Genomic DNA, 20708 nt, shown 5'->3' on the forward strand with positions numbered 1-20708 from the left:
CATGAATAGGTCGGAATATGAACACGAGGCTGCTCGGCAGCTCTCCAACACCACTTTCTACAAGCCATTACCCTCTGATCCCACTGAGAGTTACCAAAAGAAACTATAGCATTTGCTCAAGAAACTCCCTGAAAAAGCACAAGATCAAATCTGCACAAACACACCCCTGGAACCCCGACCTGGGATATTCTATCTACTACCCACAATCCATAAACCTGGAAATCCTGGGCACCCTATCATCTCAGGCATTGGCACCCTGACAGCAGGATTGTCTGGCTCCCTCCTCAGGCCCTACGCTACCAGCACTCCCAGCTACCTTCGAGACACCACTGACTTCCTGAGGAAACTTCAATCCATCGGTGATCTTCCTGATAACACCATCCTGGTCACTATGGATGTAGAAGCCCTCTACACCAACATTCCACACAAAGATGGACTACAAGCCGTCAAGAACACTATCCCCGATAATGTCATGGCTAACCAGGTGGCTGAACTTTGTGACTTTGTCCTTACCCATAAATATTTTACATTTGGGGACAATGTATACCTTCAAATCAGTGGCACTGCTATGGGTACCCACATGGCCCCACAGTATGCCAACATTTTTATGGCTGACTTAGAACAACGCTTCCTCAGCTCTCGTCCCCTAACGCCCCTACTCTACTTGTGCTATATTGATGACATCTTCATCATCTGGACCCATGGAAAGGAAGCCCTTGAGGAATTCCAGCACGATTTCAACAATTTCCATCCCACCATCAACCTCAGCCTGGACCAGCCCACACAAGAGATCCACTTCCTGGACACTACAGTGCTAATAAGCGATGGTCACATAAACACCACCCTATACCGGAAACCTACTGACCGCTATTACTACCTACATGCCTCCAGCTTTCACCCTGACCACACCACACGATCCATTGTCTACAGCCAAGCTCTGCGATACAACCGCATTTGCTCCAACCCCTCAGACAGAGACAAACACCTCCAAGATCTCTATCAAGCATTCTTACAACTACAATACCCACCTGCGGAAGTGAAGAAACAGATTGATAGAGCCAGAAGAGTTCCCAGAAGTCAACTACTACAGGACAGGCCTAACAAAAAAAATAACAGAACGTCACTAGCCATCACCTTCAGCCCCCAACTAAAACCCCTCCAACACATTATTAAGGATCTACAACCTATCCTGAAGGATGACCCAACACTCTCACAAATCTTGGGAGACAGGCCAGTCCTTGCGTAGAGACAGCCCCCCAACCTGAAGCAAATACTCACCAGCAACCACATACCACACAATAGAACCACTAACCCAGGAACCTATCCTTGCAACAAAGCCCGTTGCCAACTGTGCCCACATATCTATTCAGGGGACACCATCACAGGGCCTAATAACATCGGCCACACTATCAGAGGCTCGTTCACCTGCACATCCACCAATGTGATATATGCCATCATTTGCCAGCAATGCCCCTCTGCCATGTACATTGGTCAAACTGGACAGTCTCTACGTAAAAGAATAAATGGACACAAATCAGGTGTCAAGCATTATAACATTCATAAACCAGTCGGAGAACACTTCAATCTCTCTGGTCATGCGCTTACAGACATGAAAGTTGTGATATTACAACAAAAAAACTTCAAATCCAGACTCCAGCGAGAGACTGCTGAATTGGAATTCATTTGCAAATTGGATACAATTAACTTAGGCTTGAATAGAGACTGGGAGTGGCTAAGTCATTATGCAAGGTAACCTATTTCCCCTTGTTTTTTCCTACCCCCCCCCCCCAGACGTTCTTGTTAAACCCTGGATTTGTGCTGGAAATGGCCCACCTTGATGATCATACACATTGTAAGGAGAGTGGTCACTTTAGATAAGCTGTTACCAGCAGGAGAGTGGGGTGGGGGGAGGTATTTTTTCATGCTTTGTGTGTATAAAAAGATCTTCTACACTTTCCACAGTATGCATCCGATGAAGTGAGCTGTAGCTCACGAAAGCTTATGCTCAAATAAATTGGTTCGTCTCTAAGGTGCCACAAGTACTCCTTTTCTTTTTCCAGCCAGAGCAGCAAAGTGTAAAATAGCACAGAAACTGCATGAAGCAGCAGAGAAAAGAGCAAGAAATACCCGCATCAAACACTCATTCTCAGCCTTGTTTGTTTGGCACTCTCCCTACGGGAGCAGTTTCCTGCAAGTACTTGGTCCCCTGTCCACTAGCTCCTTGGGATTTGGAACAGCAAACTACAACAGACAGATAGTTGGGTCCCTCCTGGTAGTAAGTAGAGCTCACTCTCTTGAAGTTGGCGGCAGGGAGTGGGGGAAAGAGAGGGAGTCTTTGTAGGAGACTGGAGGTTGCAGCAGCAGAAGTTCTGGGCTCAGAGGGCAGTAGACAATGACAATCCTTAGTTCCCTTACACACACCATGAACCCTTCACTGCCTTACCCATTAGCTCTGTTCCTTAGTCTTTCTATTCCTCTATCTTTATTCCCAGCTCAGTCCCCTCTCCCCATGTCCCATCTCTCTCTACTTCACTATTATTATGAGTGCTGAGTACTGGCATTGCACACAGTTGTTTGTAGTGGATGTTTAGTCTTTTCTTTTCCTAGCTTCAGTAGCCTTTTGTTGTTTTTTTCATTGTGGTTGTTGAATGCAGAAATTTCTACATCTGGGCTTTCCTAGGTTAACTGTCAGCTTTCCCAGATGTCCAGCTCTGCTCCTATAAAGATTACAACCAGTCATTACATCCTAAACCCATTCTAGTACATAGATTTCTTTTAGAGTTCTTAAACTTATAATTTTGTCATGGTTTTCAGGGCTCTGCTCAAATATCTGGTTCTGGAGGTGCACTACAGGGATTCTTGCTGTTGTTTCGGTTTTGATCTTGTGTATTCACCTTGGTAAGTATTTAAGTAATTTTAAAATAAAGTATTATTTACCTCTACAGTCAAGAGAACTCCAGATTTTCATATAGAAACCAAAACCAAATTTAGTTTGTTCATAACTCCCATTATTTGAGAGTTAAATAGGTGTCCCTTGAGAGAGACATTTCATTTTAAGACTCAGTTTCAAGACTGGAGAGGTGAAACCCATAGCAGTAGAAATGGTAAGGGCCATATGTAGTCCTGGTTTACACGTGACTTGTGAATGTGTGACCTTGTCTATTTCCAGATTCAAAAAAACACTCCTTCAGTTCACAGGCAGAAGATTTCCCTGGCCCTGATTCTTTAATTTCTGGCCCTGACTCTTTAAAAAAATGAAAGCTAAATTAATGCAGAAACTGATGAGACTGCCAAAAAAATGCTGCTCTGGCATAACAGCCAAGGCTGGCTCAGTCGAACACTGACATTATCAGAAGTTGGGGAGATTTTTTTTTAATTTGGGAATTTGGTCTGTTGTTTTCACAAGCTGCCTTCTGGTTATAATTAGACTGTAATCTCTTTAGGCCTCTTAGATCTCTCTTATGAGGTTGTTCAGCATCTAGCACTCTCTAGGAAACATAAATATTATACAGGTTCATTAAATTTAAATCTCAGCCCAGTGTTATATTTGATTTCCTGTAATATTTTCAATTGTTTTGAGCTCTTGTCTGCAGAGGGCACAAACTGAGGGCTGGGCTAGGTAGCTCCAGGAAGTCTGCTCTGGGAGATCTGACTGGCAGAAATGTGATGGTTTGTTGTTGTTTTTTAGCGGTAAACTGCTCATCAAGGAAAAGTTCTTCTGGCTCTCCTCCTCCAGAACCATGCCCTGCCGACTGGCTGTACCACCAAAGGAAATGTTACTGCTTCTCTGAGAAAGTAAAGGACTGGAACTCCAGTCAGAGCTTTTGTGCCTCACACAACAGCTCCCTAATTGTAATTGAAAGCCAGCAGGAACTGGTAAGGGAATGAAATATGATAGTTTCACCTCCTCCCATCTCCTGGGATCTGTGTGATTCCCCACTCTCTCATTCTGCTCTCTCATCTGAATGGCTGTAAATCCAGTCAAGGAGTGTGACAAGGTACAGTGCACAGAAAAACATGAAGATAAGAACGGCCATACTGGGTCAGACCAAAGGTCCATCTAGCCCAGTATCCTTTCTTCCAACAATGGCCAATGCCAGGTGCCCCAGAGGGAATGAACAGAACAGGCAATCACCAAGTGATCCATCCCCTGTCACCCATTCCCAGCTTCTCTTCTGGAGTTGCCGTCTTCAACCCCGGTAGTTAATGTTTTAGAAGTTGCCCATGGAATGCCCCATTTAACCTTTGGACTGATCACATTGACAAACGCTGGTGTCTGAAGCGACTGTCTGTGAAAACAATGTCCCGTCTTTCTTATCTGTAACCAGACATAAATTCTCTCAGAGTTACCAGGACCCACTGAGGCCAACGAGCCTGGATACTTGTGTTAGCCCCAGTTTGGGAGTGAGGTAACAGTTCTCTTCCACTGAGATTTGCCATTTCTCTTGAATTTTAAATTTCAGTGCTAGGATGTTAGAAATGGTCCCACTCCAGCCCAGCTCTGAAATATAGGAAGAGATTCTCTCCTTTCCCTGATCTGTCCCTTAAATGGAGCTGCAGCAGTGAACAGGGCCCCAAAAAGCCCCATAGCCAGCCAGAAGAGAACTGCCTCAGCTGAAGGGAGCGCTGCACAGCCCCCATCCCTAACCTCAGCATAGTGGTCATACTGGGGGCAGAAGGGGAGTCTGCAGAGCAAGCTGCACTGTGGGTTCGGGGCAGCTCCATGTTGCAAAGCTGCACACAGCCAACTCAGGAAGGTCTTTTCTGAATTAGAGGAGGCTTTTGGGCTGCGCTTAGTTGTGTTAGGGGCCACACTGGCCCTAGCCATCACAGAAGTTTGCTTCCCTTTGTCTCCACTCTGCCCAGACTGCACCTGTTTGTGTGGTGGCTCCTAGACGGGCAGTACACACTCCCACCCTACACCTTCACTACAGGAAACTTTGCACTGTACTGAAGCTCCTTATCTTCATTTTCAAGACCCTCTATAATCTGGCTGCTGACTGTAACTCTGCTCTCATTTTCTCCTACTTCCCACCTTGCTCTGTATGCTCCTTCCAGTCTTGTTGCCTCACTGCTCCCTTCATCTTTTTCCATGCTTGTTTTGGCACCATCTGTTTTCTTGCTTCCAACACTTGGAACAATTCCTCTCTCCTCATTCACATCCCTCTGTAAAACCTACTTCTTCCAGGAATCCTTCTTCTGGTCTCTACACCAATGATTTCTCCAATCTGCTTTGCCTAAACTGTTGTCCACTGTTCTGTTGATGTCACACTGTAGGCTGTTCAGGGCAGGGACATAACTTATTCTCTATTTTGTACAGTCCTGTGCTCATGAGTCTATGTAAATACTTAATAATTGTCTGTGTTCATCCAGGTTCTTATAGTAGACTCGATACATTGCTACAGTGTCAGAGCACCTCCATGGCTAAATATAAATGCTTAATATTAGTCCATGGCAGTCTTTTGAGCAGAGACTTCCAATCTGGCTGAATTTTGGGGTGCTTTTCTTTATGTGGATATCACAAGATCCACACTTATGATTTTGATGTCAGCTCTCAAGAGGTGAAAGGCTGGTACATTAACCCATAGTCCTCTGGGAGAAGGGAAAGATCATCCTTTCGTTTTCTAGTCTGGAACAAAGATTGCTCCTTGTGGTTTTTTTCCTACAGAAATTTATAATGAAAATAACAAAGCAAGATCCGTGGATTGGACTTCGCAAGACAGGAGAAGAATTCCATTGGGTAAATGGGACTCCATTAGATACAAATCTGTAAGTTGATATTGACTTGTATTGCCCTGGATACATGATAACAGAAGGGTTAATGAAGGGTTCCCAGAATAAGCAGAATGTATGGAGTGATTTGAAGGTAGAGTTAAAATGCTGGCGATACAAGTAGCATTGTCTCTGATGCATCTGAGATTACGAGACCGCAGAGAGGATGATAGACTGGGGTAGGCAGCTAGATTTTTGAATCTGTCATGTAGCATTGGCAAAATCATAGGAGGTGTTAAGGTGGAGAGAAAAGCTGAGAACACAAAGGAAAGAATCCTAAGGAGCAAAGAGAGAGAGAGGAGGAAGAGGACTTAGTAAAATTGGTGCTGAAGGAGTGGTCAGGAAAGCAGGAGTGAATCAAAGAAAGCCCAAAGCTACAGAGTCTGAGAGGAGAGAGAGATCAGTGGTATAAAGGCAGCAGGCACACCAGAAAGGCTGACAGAGGAGTGCCCCTTTGAATTAGCAAATCAAAGGTTGTGACCTTGGTCAGGCATTTTCACTGGAATGGATAGGGCTGAGGATAGACTGGAGAGCACCAAGAAGAGGAGGCCAAGGCAGCAGGAGCAGACAGCATATCTTAAGGTACATCTACATGGCACACCACTGGTGACAGTGTGTAGGGTATGTATTGCTTCATGCTGCAGTGGAAAAGCAGACTGTGTTCACACTGTGGTGGTGTGCAGTCACACACAGCCGTGAAAAGCTCTGGTCGGGGGGGTGGCAGTGGAGAAAGGCTCCTGCAAGTCCCTACTGCCAAAGGCTTTCCCACTGCTCCCCCTCTATTTGAGCCTTTCACTATGCCAGGGTCTTTCACTGTGGTAGGGAATCCCCTTTACTGGAGCCTTTCCTCAGTGCCTTCCCCCACCATTGAATTTCTCTACTGCTGGAGACTCTGCCTGTGGCAGGGAAAGTCGCTGGTAGTGGGACACTGCTAAAGACAGCAGTGTAGACAGGGAAGGCACTGCTTGGGCATGTAGAGATCCCTATAGCGTACGAGTGCAGGTGTATTTACTTGCCTAAGCAATGCTTCACCATTTGGGACAAGGGGTAAAAAGTGAGATGGCAAAATTTGCAGATGATACGAGACTACTCAAGATAGTTAAGTCCAAAGCAGACTGTAGATAGTTACAAAGGGATCTCACAAAACTGGGTGAGTAGGCAACAAAATGGTAGATGAAATTCAATGTTGCTAAATGCAAAGTAATGCACATGACAAAATAGAGTCCCAACTATACATGTAAAATGATGGGGTCTAAATGAGCTGTTACCACTCAAGAAAGAGATCTTGGAGTCATTGTGGATAGTTCTCTGAAAACATCCATGCAGTGTGCAGCAGCAGTCAAAAAAGCAAACAAAATGTTGGGAATCATTAAGAAAGGGACAGATAATAAGACAGAAAAATATCATGTTGGGCGGCACTTACCTCAGGCGGCTCCTGGTTAGTGGCAGAGCAGGGCTAAGGCAGGCTCCCTGCATGCCCTGGCTCCGCACGGCTCCGGAAGCAGCCGGCATGTCCCTGTGGCCCCTAGCGCCGCTGTGATCAGGAAGGCTCCGCGTGCTGCCTCCACCCATGCAGCTCCCATTCACTAGGAACCCCCTAACCCCCTGCCCCAGCCCTGAGCCACTCCCATGCTCCAAACCCCTTGGCCCCAGCCTGCAGCCCCCTCCTGAACCCCAAACCCCGCATCCCCAGCCCCACCCCAGAGCCCGCTCCCTGAGCCGGAGCCCTCATTCTCTCCCACATCCCAACCCCCCGCCCCATCCCAGTGAAGGTGAGTGAGGGTGGGGGAGAGTGAGTGTCGTAGGGATGGGGGAGGGAGTGAGTGGGAGCTGGGGCCTCAGAGAAAGGGCGGGACCTTGGGGGAGGGGCTGGGCAAGGGTGTTCGGTTTTGTGCAATTAGAAAGTTTGCAACCCTAACCAACCACCTGATGTTTAATTCTAGAGACTGTTAGTGTGACTGTGTGACCTGATTTCCATTTCTGGGTCACTGCAGGTGAGGAGAAGGGCGAGCTGTTAGGTAGCCAGGATCTTTGTTCCCTTTGAGCTGCGCGGCCACGCAGGTGCTCAGGGCTGCAGCGGAGAGAGATGCCTCTCCCCCAACCCTGGACGTGCTGTGATGGGGAGAAGCGCGCCAGCCCCAAGCCAGCCTCAGACGTGCCGCAGCCCCAACCGAGCACCGGATCTTCCATGGCCGGGGGGCAGGTGCCTCTCTCCCAGCCCCTGACCTGTCATGGCCGGGGGAGAGCCATCTGGCCCCAAACCAACCCAGCCCCGGCCCGGACCTGCTGCGGCCGGGGGATGGGTGCCCCTCTCCCGGCCCCAACCCTGCCCCGGATCAGACCTCCCTTGGTGGGGAGAGGTGCCTCTCCCCTTCCAGCCCAGGTGCTGCTTTGGGGGAGAGAGCTGGGGGGAGTCCTCTCTCCCTGCCATAGGCCCGGGGGAGGCTGCACCCCAAACCCCGCATCCCCAGCCCCACCACAGAGCCGGCATCCCGAGCCAGAGCCCTCACCCGCAATCTTCTGCCCCAGCCCTGATCCCCCGCTTCCACACACCATACTCCCAAGCCCCACCCCCACCACATGAAATTTGTTATGTGCACCAATATGGATGATGTCACACATCACCTCCATATTCATGCACATAACAAAATTCATTCCACACATGTGTGAGAAAAATGAGAGGGAACACGGGCTAGGACTCAAGCCATGAAGGGCTTTAATCATAGACTCAACAGCTAAAATATTACCCAGAAGCAGATAGTGAGCTAGTGAAGTTCACAAAGGATTGGTGTACTATGGTGTCCTGATTTCCATTTCTGTAGCTGTCCCAGCTTTCATGAAGCTTTCATGGGTAGCCCCACATACAGCTCAATGCATGTATCTTGTCTGGAGGTCACAGGTGCCTGGAGAATTGTGACAAGGGCCACATCTGAGAAAAATGGAGCAGAGCCTAGCCAGCTGCAGATGGAAACAGCACTTTGGAGTTCTTGAAGTGTGTCAGATTCCCAGTAGCAGATGGGGATCTATAATAACCCACAGGCTGTAATCCTCTTTGACAAATAGTGACAAATTCCCTCAGTAATGGTATGGAACCATCCCCCCATACCCTGAAGCTCCTTTCCTAATGCATCCTTCTAGTATTGTTTCCATTTTACCTGACTCTTAGCCATTTTGCTCACTCTAGTCCCAAACTCAGCCAGACATTGGAAAAACCAAAGGAACGTGCACCATGTGGGCCACATGAGGAAAGACTTTGTGTGTCATCTGCATATTGATGACATCATAGCCCAAACCACCCATACACCTGTGCTGAACAGGAAAAGGAATTCCCCTTAAATGACCCATCCAGGCAGATGAGCAAGCACCCAGAAACACCTTTTTGGGGCTGTCAGACAGGAATGGAGGAATACCCATATATAAATAGTCCAATGTGCTGACTGCAAACCCAGGCTATTCATGTCATAGATCAAAAATGAAAGAAGACTTTGTAAAGGTTAAGGAGAACGTGTGGGAGACCTGAACTGGAGAGTTTTTGTGTTCTGAGGATCTGCTTCTGCTGTCACTTGCAGGACCAGCTCTCGGCACTAGCAAACCAAGCACGTGCTTGGGGTGGCACAATTGCAGGGGCGGCATTCTGGGTGTTTTTTTTTTCTTGCTTGGGGTGGCAAAAAACCTAGAGCCGGCCCTGGTCACTTGCACTGGTGTAACTTCACTTGAAGTCTCTGGAATTGCATCAGTGTAAAACTGGCATGAGTGAGGAGGAGATTCAGCCCCACAGCTTTTTAAGAAGTGTAACACTAGCCGTGAATTTCCAGATATTTAGTTTGTTACAAAATTCTTGTAAAATGACATTTGCTGAAATTACTAGTAACTCCATGTTAACTAAGCTTTCTGTCTGGGAATTAAATACATAATCTCTTTTATATTAAGAAAATTCCCATCTTCCCCTTTGCAATAAATTTCATGTAGTGAATTAGGGTGAAACACTGGGGGTCTCTCAAGAGGTTATTTTACCAACAGAGGATTCCCTCGTTCAGTGGAATTATTTGATGGCAAATTTCAAGGTAACAGTTTCTTTCATTCTCTCTTGCAGGTTGACAGTAAAGGGTTCTGGAGAATGTGCCTATATTGAATCAGATGTGGTCTCCAGTTCTGGATGCTCATTACCCAGAGGTTGGGTCTGTAAAATAGGCTCTTAGCTCTGTGTACTCATGCTTCACTCAGCGAATTAATGTAAAACCCAGGGTTCAGCTGTCACAGTTGAGGGCAACTGCACCTGTATGTCCCCTCAGTGATCCAGCAAGGGCACCTAGTCTCAGGCTTGCTGCATCGCTCTCCCTTCTGACTGGTGTATTTCCAAGGCTGCACAGTTCCCTGCCTTTATTGTGTTGTTCCCAGCACAGACAGGTTGCCCAAGGACACCTGCTTGCTTTCTCCTCTGAGACAGTTAACAGGTGTAATGGCTACAGTTGTAAGATACCACACAGCACTTCCTATGACAGCCCACTTTATTCTTATGGTAAAAATCATTACGGAGAAAACATTAAAAACAATAAAAGACACTACACACGTGCTACTAAGCTTCCCAGAATTCACGCTAACATGGATTCTGGCAGGAGCAGTTCTTCCCTCCCCCCAACCCAGAGATTCCTTGTGGTTACAAGTTCATCACAGCTTCAGCTCAGAACAAGCTCAATAGGGCCAGTCCTTCCAACCCTACCAGAAGGATTGGGGCCTTCTGTGGACCAGAGGTCCTGTCTGTTTGCTGGATCAGGAAGAAGGCCCTGAGCTGGTTGAAAATCAAATTTTTTATCCAAAAATCTTTTTTTGTCTGTTGGTCCCTGGAGAGTCCGGTTTGAACTAGTAGAGGTGCACTTCTCCGGGTGGTGTTGTCTCTCTGGAGATATTACAACCTGAGCGAATGTACCTAATTACCCCCTGCTGTTCTCTTATTTATCCGTCCCTTGGAAACACATACATTTCCACAGTAATACGGACAAAGTTACATTTTAATACAGAAAAAGAAAAGGAGGACTTGTGGCACCTTAGAGACTAACCAATTTATTTGAGCATAAGCTTTCGTGAGCTACAGCTCACTTCATCGGATGCATACCGTGGAAACTGCAGCAGACATTATATACACACAGAGATCATGAAACAATACCTCCTCCCACCCCACTGTCCTGCTGGTAATAGCTTATCTAAAGTGATCATCAAGTTGGGCCATTTCCAGCACAAATCCAGGTTTTCTCACCCTCCACCCCCCCCCCCCCCCCACACACACACAAACTCACTCTCCTGCTGGTAATAGCCCATCCAAAGTGACAACTCTCTTCACAATGTGCATGATAATCAAGATGGGCCATTTCCTGCACAAATCCAGCTATTACCAGCAGGACAGTGGGGTGGAAGGAGGTATTGTTTCATGATCTCTGTGTGTATATAATGTCTGCTGCAGTTTCCACAGTATGCATCGGATGAAGTGAGCTGTAGCTCACGAAAGCTCATGCTCAAATAAATTGGTTAGTCTCTAAGGTGCCACAAGTACTCCTTTTCTTTTTGCGAATACAGACTAACACGGCTGTTACTCTGAAACCTGTCATTTTAATACAGTGGACCCCCAAAGGTATTCACCTCTTTCAGTAAGGTCTAACTTAGTTCAATAAAGTTCCTTCAGGATATTGTAGGAACTTGTCAGTCTGTTATCTCAACAACATCTTGAAAGCTATAAATGCAATGTAGCCTCAGTACATTTACATACATTTCAAAGCATTAACAACTGTAGATTAGCAAAATCTCTTCCCCAAAACACTAACCCACAACCACCCCACCTGGATTCAGAAAGGAAGGAGAAAGATCTATTAGCCATGAACTGAGAACTCAGCCAGAGTTAAACAAGCTGGTGTGCTGTGAATGCTGCTTGTCAGTCTCATCTCATCTCATTGATTCCTTGTGCTCTCCCCCTCCCACCAATCTCTTTGGTGGATCCACCTGTTCTTTCTCATCCAGTAGTGAGGGAGCCCCCGGACCATTTTATAAAGTTTGTATGAAGCCATCAGTGAGTGCCAGCTGGTTAGCGAAAAGCAGATCTCTTGATATTCTCATTTGTTAAAAATGTCTCTGTTTTTCCGTGCGTGTAAAATTATGCCTTGTTTTACAAACTGTTTATTTACAGTACTTACACTGCCAATTTCCCCCCATAATGGTCTGTTTTTACTATTCTCATTGCCTTGTCTATTTTTTTTCAAAGTATTTTTCTTGATTTGATTAGTTTATAGTTTATTTGCTATTTGGTTTTGTCCATCATATGTACAGTAACTCCACACTTATCGTCGACCCAGTTAACGTTGTTTCGTTGCTGATCAATTAGAGAACATGCTCCTTTAAAGTTGGTCAGTGCTCCCTTATAATGTTGTTTGGCAGCCGCCTGCTTTGTCCACGGCTTGCAGAAAGAGCAGCCCAGTGGAGCTAGTTGGTGGGGGCTTGGAACCGGGGTGGACCGGCAGCCCCCCATCAGCTCCCCTAAGTTCCCTGTGCGGCAGCCGCCCAGCAGGCTGTCAATTGCCGGGCAGTTCAACTGTCCCTCCCCGCACTGCCGTGTGCTGCTCCTGCCCTCTGCCTTGGAGCTGCTCTCAGGAGCCTCCTGCTTGCTGTGGGGGGTGGGGGTAAGAAGAGGGGTACTAATGTCAGGGTGTCCCCCTCCCCCCCACTCCTGTACCCCACCCCACAGAGCAGGAGAGGGACACAACAGGGCTCAGGACGGAGGGAGCTTGCTGGCAGCAGCTGCTGTCTCAACTTGCTGATCTACTTAAAGAGGCAATGTACTTACAGTGTGGTCAGCGTACCAGAAGGGGCAATGCGCATCTCTCTCTCACACACATGGTCTCTCTCTCTCTCTCTCTCTCACACACACACACACACACACACACACACACAGTGTGTCTCTCTCTGTCATGCTGTGTCTCCTCCCTCCATTCCTGCTCCCTTGTAGAGTGTGAGGCTACATTAACAATGTGTTAACCCTTGAGTGACCCTCTTCCACCCACTGACTCCACCACCTCAACCAAGCTTCACAATCATCATTGCTGTGTGTAGTATTATATTGTGTGTTTAAAAGATAGTCTTTTGTCTGGCAAAAAAAATTTCCCTGTAACCAAACCCTCCTCCCCATTAACATTAATTCTTATGGGGAAATTGGATTCGCTTAACATTGTTTCACTTAAAGTAGCATTTTTCAGGAACATAACTACAGTGTTAAGCGAGGAGTTACTGTATAACATCGGCAGTATGGTAGGGTCTTTACAGTGACAGGACAATATATAAATGTCCTGGAGTTTAAAAAGTCTAATAATTTGTAGCTTTAATAATAAATACAAGCACTTTTTTTTTTTATCCTTTGGACACAAATACCCCTCTGAAGGGGAAAGTAGTGCAGCTGTGCTGAAAGTTTTTCTGAGGAATACCTCTACAGCAAGTAAAAACAACAAGGAGTCCTTGTGGCACCTTAGAGACTAACAAATTTATTTGGGCATTACGGGGTATAGTAGAATTTACTTCTGCTTATTCACGTGGCAGAGTTTTCAAAATATTGGCATTTACCACCATACTTTTAGAAACTTAGTAAAGTATGTACTAGTCATAAAGGTTATTCATCCGCCATGTTTCATGTCTTAAAGTCTTGTGATAAGCAGATTGAACTGAATAGTTTTTAACAGTAGGACAATGTACATTTTTATTCTTTCTCATAATTAATTAAGCCTCCCAAAAAATTCAGCTCTGGGCAGATACCAAGCATGGAAAATTTCAGCTGTTAAAGGGGAATGTTTAGAAAAGTTCTAAGAACAGGTAAGTTATAATGGAAATTATTTTATGACCTTGACTCTGGCAGGCACAGCCACTATTTGCTCTCATATCTAAATGCTGTAGCATTAGGTAACTTAGGGCCAGATAATGAGCCCATTACACTGATGAGCAGTTACACAAGTAGTTCCATCGCAGTCTCCCATATCTTGGGATGAATGAAGTAATTTAATATTAACTGGAGCATGGACTGGAATTCAAGTCAACCCCTCCCAGGTGAATGCCCTAACCATCAGCCTATAGAGTTAATCTCACTCTCTCTGGCCCTGTAAATATTTAATTATTTGATACAAAGTGGAACAGCTTCAACAGGAGAGACTGAACAAGTCACACCCCAGAATATGCTATAATAGCCCAGTGTCTAGAGCACTTGCTTGTGACATGAGAGTACTGCGTTCAAGTCCCTGATCCACATTAGGCAGGGGTGGCATTTGAACCTGGGTCTCCCACACCCAAGTGACTGCTTTAATCACTAGACTTTGGGGTAAGGGCAGTGGCACTTCAGTTTTTTGTGAGGAATGGCTGACAAGATGTAGGCACCTGACTTGCAGAGGGGCAGCGCTTAAGCCACACTCTTCTCCTCATCGCCTATTGGTTAACTTAGGTGGCTCCCTGCTCACCTTGCTGACTTCTGAAGGGACTTTGCTTAGGGAGTTTTGGCACCTAACTTGGGGCTGTGGATTCTGCTAGGTGGCATGGCACCAAAATGTTAGGTGTTGCAATGCTAAACTTGAGTCCCCTTTGTGGATCTAGCCCAAATTTTCTACCCCACATATGCAAGGGCACATTTTCAGATATTCAGTTTATTTCAAAGCTATTATTTTTTCCTACTTAATAATGGAGACATTACAGGATAATCCTTTGCTAAGTCGACCAGACTAGCTGTTTGAGTCCCCCTCCCTCCACAACATCATTATGATTTTTTTGTTTTTAAAACACAATTAAAAAAAATAGTGTGCTGGAGGGGGCTCTCAGTTCCCTGGTAAAGTTATACCATGAAAGGGAAAGTAGGGCTGATTTCTCACCACCTCTTTGGATAATGTTCGAAAGTCACTTCAGAGAAGACTTATCCTGGGGGCTCAAAAATACTTCTGAAGATCCAATGTATTGTCCTTATGGAATGGAGCAGATTGCAACAACCATCAGGTGATTTACTAAAAATTTCCTATGGAAGGAGACCTCTATGCCTGAGAGAGAGAGAGAGACTCTCTCTCTCTCGGCTAGCTCCTCAGTCCCTGGAAAAATCATGGAGCAGGTCCTCAGGGAATCAATTCTGAAGCACTTTGAGGAGAGGAAACTGATCAGGATCAGTCAGCATGGAATCACCAAGGGCAAGTCATGCCTGACTAATCTAATTGCCTTGTATGATGAGATAACTGGCTCTGTGGATGAGGGAAAAGTGGTGGACGTGTTGTTCCTTGACTTTAGCAAAGCTTTTGACACGGTCTCCCACAGTATTCTTGCCAGCAAGTTAAAGAAGTATGGGCTGGCTGAATGGACTATAAGGTGGATAGAAAGCTGGCTAGATTGTCGGGCTCAACGGGTAGTGATCAATGGCTCCATGTCTAGTTGGCAGCCGGTATCAAGTGGAGTGCCCCAAGGGTCGGTCCTGGGGCCGGTTTTGTTCAATATCTTCATAAATTATCTGGAGGATGGTGTGGATTGCACCCTCAGCAACTTTGCAGATGACACTAAACCGGGAGGAGAGGTATCATAGAATCATAGAATATCAGGGTTGGAAGGGACCTCAGGAGGTCATCTAGTCAACCCCCTGCTCAAAAGCAGGACCCATCCCCAATTAAATCATCCCAGCCAGGACTTTGTCAAGCCTGACCTTAAAAACTTCTAAGGAAGGAGATTCCACCACCTCCCTAGGCAACACATTCCAGTGTTTCACCACCCTCCTAGTGAAAAAGTTTTTCCTAATATCCAACCTAAACCTCCCCCACTGCAACTTGAGACCATTACTCCTTTTCCTGTCCTCTTCCACCACTGAGAATAGTCTAGAACCATCCTCTCTGGAACCACCTCTCAGGTAGTTGAAAGCAGCTATCAAATCCCCCCTCATTCTTCTCTTCCGCAGACTAAACAATCCCAGTTCCCTCAGCCTCTCCTCATAAGTCATGTGTTCCAGACCCCTAATCATTTTTGTTGCCCTTCGCTGGACTCTTTCCAATTTATCCACATCCTTCTTGTAGTGTGGGGCCCAAAACTGGACACAGTACTCCAGATGAGGCCTCACCAATGTCGAATAGAGGGGGACGATCACGTCCCTCGATCTGCTCGCTGTGCCCCTACTTATACATCCCAAAATGCCATTGGCCTTCTTGGCAACAAGGGCACACTGCTGACTCATATCCAGCTTCTTGTCCACTGTCACCCCTCGGTCCTTTTCCGCAGAACTGCTGCCTAGCCATTCGGTCCCTAGTCTGTAGCTGTGCATTGGGTTCTTCCGTCCTAAGTGCAGGACCCTGCACTTATCCTTATTGAACGTCATCAGATTTCTTTTGGCCCAATCCTCCAATTTGTCTAGGTCCCTCTGTATCCTATCCGTGCCCTCCAGCGTGTCTACCACTCCTCCCAGTTTAGTATCATCCGCAAATTTGCTGAGAGTGCAATCCACACCATCCTCCAGATCATTTATGAAGATATTGAACAAAACCGGCCCAGGACCGACCCCTGGGGCACTCCACTTGACACCGGCTGCCAACTAGACATGGAGCCATTGATCACTACCCGTTGAGCCCGACAATCTAGCCAGCTTTCTACCCACCTTATAGTGCATTCATCCAGCCCATACTTCTTTAACTTGCTGACAAGAATACTGCGGGAGACCGTGTCAAAAGCTTTGTTAAAGTCAAGATACAATACATCCACTGCTTTCCCTTCATCCACAGAACCAGTAATCTCATCATAGAAGGCGATTAGATTAGTCAGGCATGACCTTCTCTTGGTGAATCCATGCTGACTGTTCCTGATCACTTTCCTCTCATGTAAGTGCTTCAGGATTGATTCCTTGAGGACCTGCTCCATGATTTTTCCGGGGACTGAAGTGAGGCTGACTGGCCTGTAGTTCCCAGGATCCTCCTTCTTCCCTTTTTTAAAGATTGGCACTACATTAGCCTTTTTCCAGTCATCCGGGACTTCCCCCGTTCGCCACGAGTTTTCAAAGATAAAGGCCAATGGCTCTGCAATCACAGCCGCCAGTTCCTTTAGCACTCTCGGATGCAACTCGTCCGACCCCATGGACTTGTGCACGTCCAGCTTTTCTAAATAGTCCCTAACCACCTCTTTCTCCACAGAAACTCCACAGGTAGATACGCTGGAGGGTAGGGATAGGATACAGAGGACCCTAGAGAAATTAGAGGATTGGGCCAAAAGAAATATGATGAGGTTCAACAAGGACAAGTGCAGAGTCCTGCACTTAGGACGGAAGAATCCCATGCATCGCTACAGACTAGGGACCGAATGGCTTGGCAGCAGTTCTGCAGAAAAGGACCTAGTGGTTACAGTGGACGAGAAGCTGGATATGAGTCAAGAGTGTGCCCTTGTTGCCAAGAAGGCCAATGGCATTTTGGGATGTATATGTGGGGGCATTGCCAGCTGATCGAGGGATGTGATCATTCCCCTCTATTTGACATTGGTGAGGCCTCATCTGGAGTACTGTGTCCAGTTTTGGGCCCCACACTACAAGAAGGATGTGGAAAAATTGGAAAACGTCCAGCGGAGGGTAACAAAGATGATTAGGGGACTGGAACACATGACTTACGAGGGGAGGCTGAGGGAGCTGGGATTGTTTAGTCTGCGGAAGAGAAGAATGAGGGGGGATTTGATAGCTGCTTTCAACTACCTGAAAGGGGGTTCCAAAGAGGATGGATCTAGACTGTTCTCAGTGGTAGCTGATGACAGAACGAGGAGTAATGGTCTCAAGTTGTGCAGTGGGGGAGGTTTAGGTTGGATATTAGGAAAAACTTTTTCACTAGGAGGGTGGTGAAACACTGGAATGCGTTGCCTAGGGAGGTGGTGGAATCTCCTTCCTTAGATATTTTTAAGGTCAGGCTTGACAAAGCCCTGGCTGGGATGATTTAGTTGGTGTTGCTCCTGCTTTGAGCAGGGGGTTGGACTAGATGAACTCCTGAGGTCTCTTCCAACCCTGATATTCTGATTCTATGATTCAAAGATCATCAGTGTAGGTCATCACATGACTAGGTATAGGAGGCAGACTCAAAACTAATTGGATGGCTGATGAAGGACTAACCCCCACAGCTCCCCCTGCAGTTCCACAGCTCCCCCCGCACTTTTGTTCTGTCTCCTCTAGATACTGGCAGGGCTGGGGGATTCAGCACCTACTGCAAGAGAGAGAATAATTAAAATAAACTTTTAAAAAAATGAAGAGTTGGGTTTTTCTCTTGCCTGGAATTACCACAGCCCCCAACCCTGCATGCTGAGATAACAGGCTAGGAGGAAGTGGAGGAAGGTTCATATAGGAGCCGAAGGCTGCATCCTTCCTGCTCGGTGTCCCTGCTATAAGGTGCAGAAGGAGAGGTTTTTGCCTTGTGTGCTCCAGCTGCCTCATCTGCTGGGTCAGAAAAGTTTCACTTAGACTGCCTGATCCTGATCCAAGAACCAGTTCTCCAGGAGTTTCCCACCAGTGGGGCCAGGGAGCCTGATAGCCTGGCCCAAACATCTCAAGGGATGATGGAAAACTGAAGAGAGCCTTTCAGCTGCTGGAGGTGGTTATATCAAAGGGCAACGGCCTGGCATAGGGAAACCATCAGGAGTCCTGGCTGAATCCGCCACAGGCACAGCAAGGAGCTGCCAGTGAGACCATTTCAGGTGTATGCCCTCTCACAGCGTAGGTCTTATGACTCCCATCCCTTCCTTCACTGGGAATTCTGTTTCCATCCCTTAGCCCGAGGGGAAGTCAGGAATCCTGTATGGGGGGGAGCAGAAGAGACTCTCCCCATCAAGAAGAAATTCCTTCTTGGACTAGGGAGCTCTTAGATTTGGTGTGAAAAGCACCTTTAGTTCAGAGACCACCATCTTCCAAACCCTTGGCAGCAGCTGCAGTGCCCCCTTACAGCATAGGTATCAAATATACCTCTGGCCCATGAAACAGTTTATTCGCTTCCTGTGAATCTTTGGGCTTGTCTATGCAACCCTGGAGTCTGCTCTACCAGGGTGTGATAGGTAGAGTGCACCAGTGTGTTGTGATTTGACTCCCCCATGTAGGCCCTGCTAGTGTGCCTTGGTGTAGACCTGGTTTAAACATTTAGTGCAGGGGTGGGGAACTTTTTTGTGTCAGGGGTGTGACGGCTCACCTGCAGTGGGTGGAAGACCCAAGCCTCCCCGCCCCGGGCGGGTGAATTGAATGTATGTGGCCCATGAGCCAGATGAAAATGAGCAATGGGTGGGATCCGGCCTGTGGGCCATAGGTTCCCCACCTTTGATTTAGTGCATGACAGCAGGGTCCACACAGAGGAGTTAGAGCACAACACAGTGGTGTACTCTACAAATCACAACCCCCTAGTCCAGACTCCAGCACAGCAATCCAGCAAAACCTCATGTACAGGTGTAGACCATCTTGATGGCATTTAACACAGGCATTAGAAGCATTAGTCTGGCAAAAGCTGTTATGTGTTCAGGTGAGCGGAAATATCACCAAAGAGCCCTTAAGAGTACTAAGAGATGCCAGGTATCGGAAAGTAGCAGTAGCAGTCACTAAAATCTAAAATAATTGTGACTACCAGCATGGTTTATCTTTATCTATTTCTATTTTAATAACTTTTGCTGAGTGTGGCCCATGGTATTCTATGATTCTATGCCACGGGACAGGCTATCAGGTGAAGCCTGCCATATGAAATGAATAGGACACCCCTGCACAGTCCTTCTATCCACTCTCAAAAGAGCAAAAATAAAGAGATTTCCATTAGCAAAAGAGCTTTGCAGGACTCCTCATCTGACTCAGGCTACCAGTCCCCACATCTCTTACAGAGTAAAATAATAAAAGGGGAAAGGGACTCAAGAAATTACTTCCAAAACAGGAGAAAACTGACCTGTTCTTCTGGGGATAGCAGTTCCTGTGACTTATCACCAGAGGGTGCCAGAGCTAAAGATTCTGCTCACTTGGTATCAGTGACACAGGACAGGAAAAGATAGGAGAGAGGTCCTGGAGGCCAAATTTATGCAGTTAGGTAAGAGCTTAAAGTCCAGGACTCCATAGTACCATTCTCTGAAATGCTTTCACATCCATGCGTAGGGCCAATTAGGCAGAACTGCAAAGTCTCAATGAGTGACTAAGACAATGGTTTTCGGAGGAGGGATTTAGGTTTATTAGGAACTGGGGACCCTTTTACGAAAGGAGAAGGCTCTGTAGGAAGGATGGGCTCCACTTAAACCAAAATGGAACCAGACTGCTGACATGTAAAATTAGAAAGGTCATACAGAAGTTTTTAAACTAAGGGCTCGGGGAAAGCCGTTAGGTGTGGAGGAGCACTTGGTTCAGACAGGGAAGGATTTATTAAAGGGATACTCTATATCCCTTGCGGGAGGGATAGCTCAGTAGTTTGAGTGTTGGCCTGCTAAACCCAGCATTGTGAGTTCCTTGAGGGGGCCATTTAGGGATTTTGGGCAAAAATTTAATTTATTTCCCAAGATACTATAGATGTCTTCGTTATTTTTGAAAAAGGCCTCATTTATTTAAATGATTACTGTGTAAGATTCTTTGTTGCATTAGATACTTGCTTTGTGTCTGACCTTAATGCAACAAGATTACAGCCTGCCTCTGGGAGAGGAGTGTAGTTAAAAGCTTAGAGACAGGATAACCACAGCTAGAACAATCAATCTGAAAGATTTGACCTGATCTGCCACATTAGAGCCTGGGGTGAAATCCTGGCCCCAGTGATGTCAATGGCAAAATGCCCACTAACATTAAGGAGGTCAGGATTTCACCTTAGGGTTCTATTTCTAACTGAGCCTGCAATGAGCTTGAATAACCTCTCTCTCTATTTATTTTAAAATGTAGTCTGTGTGCAGCATCTTAGACTGGATTGTTCCCATGGCGTTGGTCAATAAGA

At 46.5% G+C, this 20708-nt stretch overlaps 1 protein-coding gene across 3 annotated transcripts in view; it reads left to right on the forward strand.

Moving 5' to 3' along the window:
- Window positions 1–20708, forward strand: part of LOC140898661 (C-type lectin domain family 2 member L) — a 30406-nt gene that overhangs the window by 4468 nt on the left and 5230 nt on the right. The window contains exons 2-5 of one of the 3 annotated variants that reach the window (XM_073312837.1): window positions 2815–2898; window positions 3689–3876; window positions 5669–5769; window positions 9866–9950. In XM_073312837.1, the coding sequence (XP_073168938.1) occupies window positions 2815–2898; window positions 3689–3876; window positions 5669–5769; window positions 9866–9950 (458 nt within the window). Of the gene's footprint in view, window positions 1–2814; window positions 2899–3688; window positions 3877–5668; window positions 5770–9865; window positions 10868–20708 lie in introns of those variants that run through there. The other 2 variants (XM_073312827.2, XM_073312819.1) reach the window with 2 other exon arrangements.

This window comes from Lepidochelys kempii, chromosome 1 (genome assembly GCF_965140285.1).
Source record: "Lepidochelys kempii isolate rLepKem1 chromosome 1, rLepKem1.hap1, whole genome shotgun sequence".
Taxonomy (NCBI): Eukaryota; Metazoa; Chordata; order Testudines; family Cheloniidae; genus Lepidochelys; species Lepidochelys kempii.